The sequence below is a fragment of the Cicer arietinum genome, chromosome 3, assembly GCF_000331145.2.
Source record: "Cicer arietinum cultivar CDC Frontier isolate Library 1 chromosome 3, Cicar.CDCFrontier_v2.0, whole genome shotgun sequence".
NCBI lineage: Eukaryota > Viridiplantae > Streptophyta > Magnoliopsida > Fabales > Fabaceae > Cicer > Cicer arietinum.
The window spans coordinates 8463380-8473444 of record NC_021162.2 but is presented as its reverse complement, the minus strand read 5'-3'; the positions used below and the strand labels follow the sequence as shown (position 1 = coordinate 8473444).

The window sequence follows — 10065 nt, the reverse complement described above, 5'->3', positions numbered from 1 at the left end:
CAATCGATTGCCCAATCGATTGAATTAAGCCAGAATTCAAATTTCACTAAAAACCTTCAGGAAATCGATTGGCTTAGTAGAAATTCTTATTTTGAGTTAGATAACAGATTGCTCATTGATTTATCAATGTCTTGGTTAGTTATGTATTACTTGATGGATTGAGAACTCTATTTTGATTCCATTTTTAATTGGCAAGCATTATATGAACTTTTAGCATATGGAAAATCCTTTTAAGGTGCATGCTTAGTTGAAAGGTTATTTTGTGCATTTAAAAACTTAAATGTTATGTGTTAACTGTTAATTTCGGTTGGTGACCCTTTACAACTATTGTGGAAATCTGGGTTTTGCCCTCAGATGAGAGCCAGGACGATCCTATCGGTTCGTACCCTACGGATGGGAATGTAGATGGGAATGCTTGTCTGGAGCTATGTTAGGAGGATCTCACGGGGCGCGTGGAGATCACTCGGGGTGTATAGCTATAGTTTTTTTTGAAGAATGATCAGATTAGGATGACATAGAGGGAACAAATGTTTTTTTTGGATTACGTTATTTTCATTTGGAAAACTGTATCTATACTAATATTGTCTGTTTGACATGTTATTTATGATGGGGTCTATGTACCACCTTTTGAAGTGTAAATACTCTGGATTCGTATTTTGAGAAACTTTTCCGCTGCTTGTAAATTATAATGACTCAATTATTTATCCAAAGGTATTTCCTTATTTATTTCTCTGTTTTATTTTAATCACTTTTGGGGAAAAAAAATACACCCTCGCTTTGAAAATCAGGGTGTTACATATGTCGTTCAAAAATACTATAAGAGAAACATTATTCCGTATGGCATGGTTTTAACAAAAAAAATTAGACACTTTCAAATTCCTCTCATGATTGAATCCTCCATCATCAAGATTTCAAAATTCTCAACCAAAATTACCTCTCATATAAAATAGATTTCCACCATCCCACCCTCACCCCAATCTGCCTTCAATCCATCTTCCACCAACAAAAGAAAAAGGTATGCACGAATCTCTGAAACAAACAGCCCAACTGAACCCCAAGATCGTTCTTCATAGCAACCAAATGCTGAAGAACGTTCTTCGCTACCAAATGTTTTTCAAAATTTGAATCTTATTGCCTCTACACTTCCATCATTCACAAATCCATCCTCTCAATAAAATTTATGCCCTACACTTCCAGTCCAACACACTTCAAAAATGTTTCCAGTGTTTGTCTCGCCCCAAAAAACTACATCTTCATCACTCTTTGGAATAAGTCGATACTTGGATTTTCATGACTTGGATATAGTTAGCCCCTTTATTCCCCATCACTATGCTCCCAACTCTCTTCCTCACATCAACACTACTTTTGCTACTCTATCCACTTTTTGCACCTCTGCTGCTCCTTCCCAAAGCATTCCTATTGATGATTATCAGCGTCCTTCCAAAAGGATCAAACTGGAAAAGTAATCCTCAAGAGATTATAAGAACATTCCCAGTATTTTTGCTGCTCTACAAACTATCATTGCAAGACAAGCTCATCAGGATAAAGAGCACACAATTATGAGGGACTGGATAACAAATCAGGTTCCTCCCAAGTTTGGTCTCGAACCACATGTGCCTAATCCTCCTCCCACATTTCTAGAAGTTCCTCAGCCTTCGTTATCTCCATCATCTGAAGCTTCTTCACCTTCTTTGTCCTTTTGATTTACTGTTTTTAACTTAGCTCTCCTACTCCTTTTTGCTATGACAAAGGGTGAGAAGTATCTTAGATTTTAAAACTGATATGTAGCTGTCTTTTTATATAACTACTTGTATTTTATTGTTTTTTGAACCACCCTGTAATGATCAAGGAAATTTTTTTTTTTTTTGCCATTAATGAATAATCATTATTTGGTTCAAATGTTTAGCACATATTGAGGGGGAGTTCGTTTGTTAAAACTCTCTAAATTATTATTAGAATCGAAATTAAAATCTAAATTAACATGTATGTCATCATAAAAAAGGGGGAGATTGTTAAGACAAAATCTCAAATTAATATTTTGATGATATAACATGTGCATTTGAGTGTTTCAAAACAAGTTAGGTATCAAGTATTTCAAAGCAGATCTCATTAAAAATCATGAAAGCAAAAACAGTTAAACCAATATCGTTCTTGAGATATTTCTGGAAAACGAAGATCGATCCTAACATACTTTAGTAAAACCAAGATCATTCTTGAGATATTTCTGGAAAACGAAGAATGTTCTCCACATATGTCTTAAACCAGAATGATCAGTTTTCTTTATGAAATATTGGATCCAAGAAGCTTAAATTCATCTCATACCTTCATCAAGATAAGCAAGGATCAATCTAAGTCAGCATTCTTCCAGAATTCGAAGGATCAAAGACATGCTTCATGAAAAGTACAAAGCAAGATCATTCTTCAAGTAAAGAAAATGCAAGTACAAATTACAAGCTGTAATGTACTATGAAGTTGTACTTTCAATCATGACCTGCACACTTAACATAAAGACAAAAATCATCTCAGACAACTGATAGAACCACAAAGTACAAATCAGCTCATCTTCAAATTCGAAGATCGATCTTGGATGCCAAGAATGTTCCTAGTTTTAGCTTGAACACTCTTGCTTTCTATTTGATCTTATCCATGACAGTTGGCCTTATTTCAATGGAAAAAATAGTTGTCCTAAAGATCTCCTGAAGCCTATAAATACAGCTTCAAGATGAAGAACAAAATACAACAAAAAGTGCCAAGCAAAGTATCAATCATTTCAAACATACTCGAGATTCTCATAATCATTCTCCAGCTTGTAGTTCCACTCTTTGTGTTAAGATCAGTAACAACTGAGTTTTAAATATAGAATCTATTTCTCAAATAAGAGTTGAGCAATACTTAGATTCTAATCCTCTCAAAATAATTATTTTGTTACTTAAGGCTACATTGTCTACTTACCTTGAGTAGTGTATAAAAATTCTTTTATGTTATAAAAGGTATCTTTCAAAAACCTTTCAAAAATATTGTAAGGTAAATCTGAGGAAATCTTTTCTAAGTAGAAAGGTTGAAACTGTGTAAAGATCAAGATTGATCTGTGAAAACCAAGAACAATCATGCCTTGAGAACTTAGTGGAAAATCTCACATTCGTGAGGACTGGACGTAACCCGTGCTTGGGTGAACTAGGAAAGATAACCTGATTTCATGGACTCTTTTCTTTACCCATTGTCAATAAGGTTCCTCTATGCTAGCACTTATGTGTCCGAGTTCTCGGCCTTTTCTAATGATCTTTTCCCAAGCTCGACTTATCCTTCGTAACAAATGTGAATCTTCTATACCCATAATGTGCAAAACCAAAGCTTCTAGTGACTCGTCAATTGGTTTCTTCAACATAGTGTAGCCAAGTTGCCTCAGAGCTATAGTTTAATTGTAATAAATGCATCCTTTGGTTCCCATGAGAGGTACATTTGGAAAATCTCCACATTAACATATTACTTCTTCCACTTGTTGCTCTTTATAATACCATGAAATTTTATCCTTCGGTTACTTTTAACTTCAACATGATACCATTTCTTGAACATGTGAAACATGAACCAAATATACAACATAGGAAAACAACACAAATTCGTTCAATCTTTCTTCTCGTATCGCATATGTAGAGAATAGTATACATCAGCAAGGATTGCGGGAACCAAATTTTCTATATTTTTGTTAAAAGCAAGAAAGACATTGATGGCAACAAAATCTAAAAAATTGTCAAGGTTTGGAAATAAAACAATCCCATAGATAATGAGAGCCAAAACATCTATAAAAGTACTCCATTTTTTTAGCAGCTAAATCTTGTGTCTTTTGCTCTGAATACTTTTTTGAAAAACCATGAATAGTTCACTTTTCCTCTTTTATACTTGTCAATTCTCTTATGCCAATTTTTAACATTTCAGCAATTGTGTTCATATTTGGGGGTTGTCCAATATGTCAATAATGATTTCCTTTCTCTAATGGATAACCCAATATTTGTTTGAATTCTTCCAATGTATGGGTCAACTGAAAGTCTTGAAAGGTAAAGCATCTTAAAAGATGGTGTAGTATTATTGAGCTAATGCAGTGAGAACCCATATTTACACATTTACTGTTTAGGATTTTCCCATATGTATCAAAGAAACTATCACGTTGTATGGTTTTCATTTGGTTATCAATGTTCTTTAAACTTTTCAAATCACGCTACTTAAACTTTAAAAGTAAAGTTTTTCTTTTTCCCGATCCCATTTTTCCACTTGATTTGTCACATGACTAAGGTAGTTACGATTCCCCAACAAATCTAAAAATGGATGCAATATGCCATTGTGTTTTAATTTTCACTTACAGAAAAGAGAGAAAATAAATGTTGTCATGAGATATGAATGAACTATGTAGAATTATTGTTGTGAATATATATATATATATATATATATATATATATATATATATATATATATCTAAAATATTTCAAAAAAATGTAAATATACAGAGTATTCTTTTGGTCAGCTATATGGATATTCTTATGGTAAAAGGGTATATTGGTTTTTCTATTTATTGACGCTTTCAACTGGTGGCTATATGGTTCTAAATGTAGTTCCTAGAGTCAAGGATCCTATTTTGGAATATTATCAACAACAATAGGTAAACTATTCGGTGTGACAATACTCTCGAAAAGGATCAAACTCTTAGTGAGATTTTCATGCTAACTAGACGGGATGTATATCCAGAAGGCTAACACTACGCAACCTCTGACTAACCTTAAGTTTTACTCAAACTCGAGCATAGAGTAACACTCGCAAGTATGTGCAAAAGTGGCAATATGGTATGTGAAGGGAAGCCTAATCTAAAAAATGCTACTAAGCAATAAACACATATATACAAAATAATAAATGATCTTCGAACATAAATTTAAAAAGCCATAATATAAGATAACAGGAATATAACTATTTACCGTAAATTCATATAATAAAAAAAAATGTAGGATAAATAAATGTAGACTAAGTTAACCATTTAGAATAATTAATTATGTTAGGTTTGACTCTATAAGAGTCTCCAGTAGAGTTGTCAGTTGTCGCAGCCTAAAATTTTCGAGGGTTAGCTCGAATTTAATGGAGTTGCGACCAAAGTTTAATTTAATAGGGAAAATGTTGACAAACCTTTAAGAATAGAAAGATGGTCTTTGAAACCTGATTTAAGGTTTGAGAGTCGGTTATGCGTAAGGAAGGTATTAGCATCATTCGACATCCCTTAAAAAAAGGTTATCTATAGTTAATTATGCAAAAATTTATGTTAACTTTATAATATTTATTTCTCCTTATTAGTTAAATGCGAATATAATTTTTTATAAATGTGATGCTGGAATAAAAGAATATTTAAAATAGAGAGAGAGAAAAAAAAATTATTATTGTATTTGACAAAAGTACGATCTTGCTCCTACGTATCTTCAAGTGTGTTTGAGAAGTCAAAACTACGTAGTTCTAGGGTAGAAAATATGGATGTATTGATTGTTTTTAAATAAAGTTTATTTTGTTTATTGATAAATAAAAAAAAATTGTTTTGATGAAACAAAATAAGTTTGTTTAATTTGAATAATTATTTTAAAATGTGAGTTTTAATATCATACAACTTGTGTCCAAAAGGTCGAGGACTTAAAAGATTTATCATCTAGTTAATCCGTTAAGAATATTTTTAATATTTTTGATTATAAAAAATGAATTTTAAAACCACCAAGTTCTACAACTTGTGTCTTAACAACTCAAAGATTAAAAAGATGTCACGTCTAATTAGTCAAATTTAAAAGTTAATTTCAGATTAATTTATTTATAAAAACGAGTTTCAAAATTATCAAGATGTACATGTATTTTGACAGCTCAAAGATTAAAAAGATGTAACATCTAGTTAACCTTTAATAAAAGATTTATTTTTGCTTTTATAAGATTTGATATTTGTTAGAAGTTGATTAAACTTAATATTTTGAAAATAAAAAAATTGGACCTATTAAAGAAAAAAAATGTTACAAAGTTTAAAAAAATACTCGAGTTTGGAGTACAAACTTTCACTTAGTATAACTATAAAAAAAATATAAGAAAAAATATAAAATCAAATCAACTTTTAATTCTAGAGTGGAAAAAAAATAGAGAGAGAGGTGGGGGCGGCTGTATAGAAACAGAGTTGCTGGAAAAAGAAAGAAAAGAGAGGAAGAAGAAAAAAGAAAGGAAAGGAAAAGCATAGAAAAGAAATAGAGGACTTGCAGTGCGGATGTTGATCGCGCAATGGCGGCAGGAGGGATGCTCTTCGTTAGTGGTGACTAAAGCCTCCATCTTCCTCTTTTTGGTTTGTTTTGCTTCTTATTTGTTTTACTTTTGGTTTCTCTTAAATTTTCGATGATACTTTCATTTTTATTCATTTTTTTTTTTTTGTTTAAAGTTTCTAAGATTGAAGTTTGAAGGAGAAAAAACAATAAACATGACAAATAAGGTTTGAATATCATGAGCAGGAAAAAAGTACGATAAGTATGACAAACAAAGTTTGAAGACTATGAGCATAGTACTTTTATTTGTATGTAATAACAAAAAGAAATTATACATATTTAGAACATTAATTTTAAAGAGATTAGAATATCACTAGTTCAAAAATGGTTGTATTTGTGTTTTCTACTTCTTTTACTATATTGTTTCTCTTCTACTAGTTAATTTACACTAGTAGTTTATAGTTGTAAATCGACTTTGTCTGTAGAGTCTGATGGAGTGATCATTATTTCATAGAAATAAAAATATTATTACCAGTAGTATAAACTTAAAATACGAAATTACTAATCAAATAGTTAAACGAGTAATCATCATAACCCATGCAAGAGAACAAATATTTAAATTAAATTAAGAAAATATACCAAATAAATATATGCTAAATATATAGAACTAATAATTATCAAATTAACCACATAAAAACAAACTCTAATTAATTAACCGTGTGAAATATCAGCTACATAGTCTATATGATACCTTATTAGCATATAAGGTATTAAGTATATACCATAAGTGCGTGCTAATTAATCGCTTTGAGTGTTGATATCAACATAGCTACATAATCTATATGATATCTTATTAGTATATACATAAGTACAACTTTATAAAAAAAAATAGAGTTGTATACTATAAGTTAGAATATAGTGATATAGATAGATCAAGTGAAAACCGTAACAAAATCCTATGCTCATCATTATATCTTTCGCTATAGAACCCAACCATTCCAATACCAATACCATACATTTACACATCAATGAGAAACCATACATTTACACATTAATAAGAAAAGTAAATCATTTCCACTTCAATGAGACAAGGAAATAGCTGCTCAATAGCCATAGGTTAGGATGAAAAAGGGAGAGGCAATTGGGACCATTAACTAAATATATTGCACACGGTCCTATCATCAAAGAAGAAACTAATTATATTACACGTCAAATTTATCATTCTTTTATTTCTAAATGAACTTAGGATTAATCATAAGAAAAAATAAAAAATAAAAGAAAATATGTCATAAAAAAGTTACAAATAGCAAAAGTAGAGATAACCCCTGGATAATTTACCATTGATGAGTCACCATAGATAGACAACAACAAAAAAACTCTTATCTAGAAGTGCATTTTTTTCTATCCACATTTTCAAGCCACGAAACAAAGAAAATCAAGAAAAACGAACTATCAGGATAATTGAGAACTTAAAACATGCTTACTACTACACATTACACATATACATACATTGATGAAGGATCTTATCATAACAGTTTCCGAAGTTTCTGAATTGCATTGTACATTTTCCTTCTCGAACCAACAGCATTGATACCCATATCTTTGAGATCTTCCAATGTTAACATTGGAAGTAACTCATCATCCACCTCATGAATCTCAAACATTGGAGAATACCTACTCAACCCTAAATCAAATAGCCATGACCTCACTCCCTCGTTCTTCCTTCGTTCCCTTGATTCCGATTCAACACCTTCGTTTTCCGAAACCCTAACCCTATTATCGTTGTTCCGATCAATTTGCCAATAATTGTTCTCATTCTCATCAATAGAGTGTGCAGGACTATTTCTATCATCCTCGTGATTTTGATCATGATCGTGATCGAAATCCCTAAACCTTTCGCTTCCGTTCTCGTTGATCTTTCTTGGTGTCCAATCTGACCTCAACCGTTTCGTCGTTGTTCCTCGTTTCGCTTTTCCCCTTCGTTGAATCGCGAAATCTTCGTCGCCGTTCACGAGATTGGTTACGGATCGGGCCTTCGGGTTTCTGGAAGATTCCTTCGGGACTTGCCAACTCCACGGTGGCATTTTGTGGCGGCGCGTGCCGCGTTGGTCGCCGATCTCGCCTAAACGGACGCTCGGACGACGCTGCCGCTTCGGAGCTAAGGTGAGAGGAGTTGCGATCTTGGTGTTTGCTTGCGACTCTGTTTCCGGATGCGCCGTCGTTTCAGGTTCGATTTCCGGTGCGGATATGATTGGAGGTTCCGGTAGCGGTGGATGTGTTTCGGGTTCGGCTGCCATAACGGTTACATGGTAGTAGAGGTGTGCGCAGGATAAGGATGATGATAAATTTTACGGTGCGGTAAGGCTGTAATAGTTCAATACACCTCCTAAATTATTCACTGATGGATGGTTGCGATTATACTTGGTCACAAAATAGAAGAGTCTAATTAGTTCCGCTACAAAGTTATTGAATATTTGAATGGATTACTTCTCTAATCTCAATTAAGCCTCCCAGAACCAAATGTCTTCATAATTAGGATACATAAAAATTGCTTCTTATACCATAAAAAATAATTTAATTAAATTATAATTTTAAATAAATTGATTTTGTTTAAAAGTAAGTTGAATGAAAACTTATTTATACTAATATAAGAGTCTGTTCACTACATAATTGGTTGTACTTTTAAATAATTCTTTTTTGAAGAAAAAAAATTATCAAATTATTCCCTTTTGAAAATTAAATACTAAAATATTCTTTTTTTTTTTATAGTTATAAGTCGCCATTTGGAATGACAACTTTCTTAAGAAAGCCCAAATTTCAAATGGCGATTTCTCGAAGACTTTTAAAAAAAAATTCAATTTTTTTCCAATTTTTATTGAAATAACAAAAATAATATATATATATATATATATAATTAATATAATTCATAAAAATATATAAATAAAAATTTTAAATTACAATAAAATTTTAGGAAGTCCAAGTTCCAAATAGAGATTTTTCAAAGGTTTTTTTTATAAAAAGAATATATTTATTTCAATTTTTATTGAAATAACAAAAATAATATATATATAATTCATAAAAATACATAAATAGAAATTTTAAATTACGATAAAAGTTTAAATTACATAATTTATTCACAAAAAACATCACAAGTTTTACAAAAATTACGATAATTAATGTCGAAGGTGGCCTCTAGTGCCACATAGCCGATGTTTTCTCACACGTACGGGATTTTGACAACACATTGGTATATCACGAGTCTGTTCTTCTTCTTCTTGATATTCGTCTTCTTGCTGATGAGGAAGTGCTGCAGAAGAACTACTTCCACCTTTGGTCCAGTTGGATATTTGATTCAACGGAGTATATGCATCCCCAAAGCTTGGAAGTTGAAAGTTTTGCTAACACATATTATTCAGTAACTGAGTAGTGGACTCATGTGTATTATGCAAGTGTTGAACGTGTTATACAACAATTTCTCTTTGCTTGATGCAAATGATAGTCGACGATTGTCTTCTTGATGTGGTTGTTAGCTGTCAAAATTAAATTGTTCCCCTGGCGTGAACCCGTAAGATTGATGTGGTGTGTGGGTAAAAGTATGAGGATGTGGATGTGGTGTGCAGGTAAAAGTATGAGGAGGCGGTCGAGTGTCAGGAGGTGTTGGTATATAATATTGATTTTGTTGTGTTGTGTTGGGCATTGATTCTTGGAAAAAATGTTGGCTAGATTGTGGTGGAGGTTGGGGTGAATTGACACGAGGATTAACCAATTGGTTTTCTACATAAATAAATCGTTTAGAATTTTTGCA

The 10065-nt window shown here is 32.0% G+C and overlaps 1 protein-coding gene across 1 annotated transcript; it reads right to left on the bottom strand.

The window, feature by feature from the left end:
• Positions 1-7573: 7573 nt before the first annotated feature.
• LOC101512692 (uncharacterized) lies at positions 7574-8892 on the bottom strand. The gene has a single exon (XM_004491973.4). It carries the CDS (start codon positions 8555-8557, stop codon positions 7787-7789), a length of 771 nt encoding a protein of 256 aa, XP_004492030.1. The 5' UTR covers positions 8558-8892; the 3' UTR covers positions 7574-7786.
• Positions 8893-10065: the final 1173 nt, after the last annotated feature.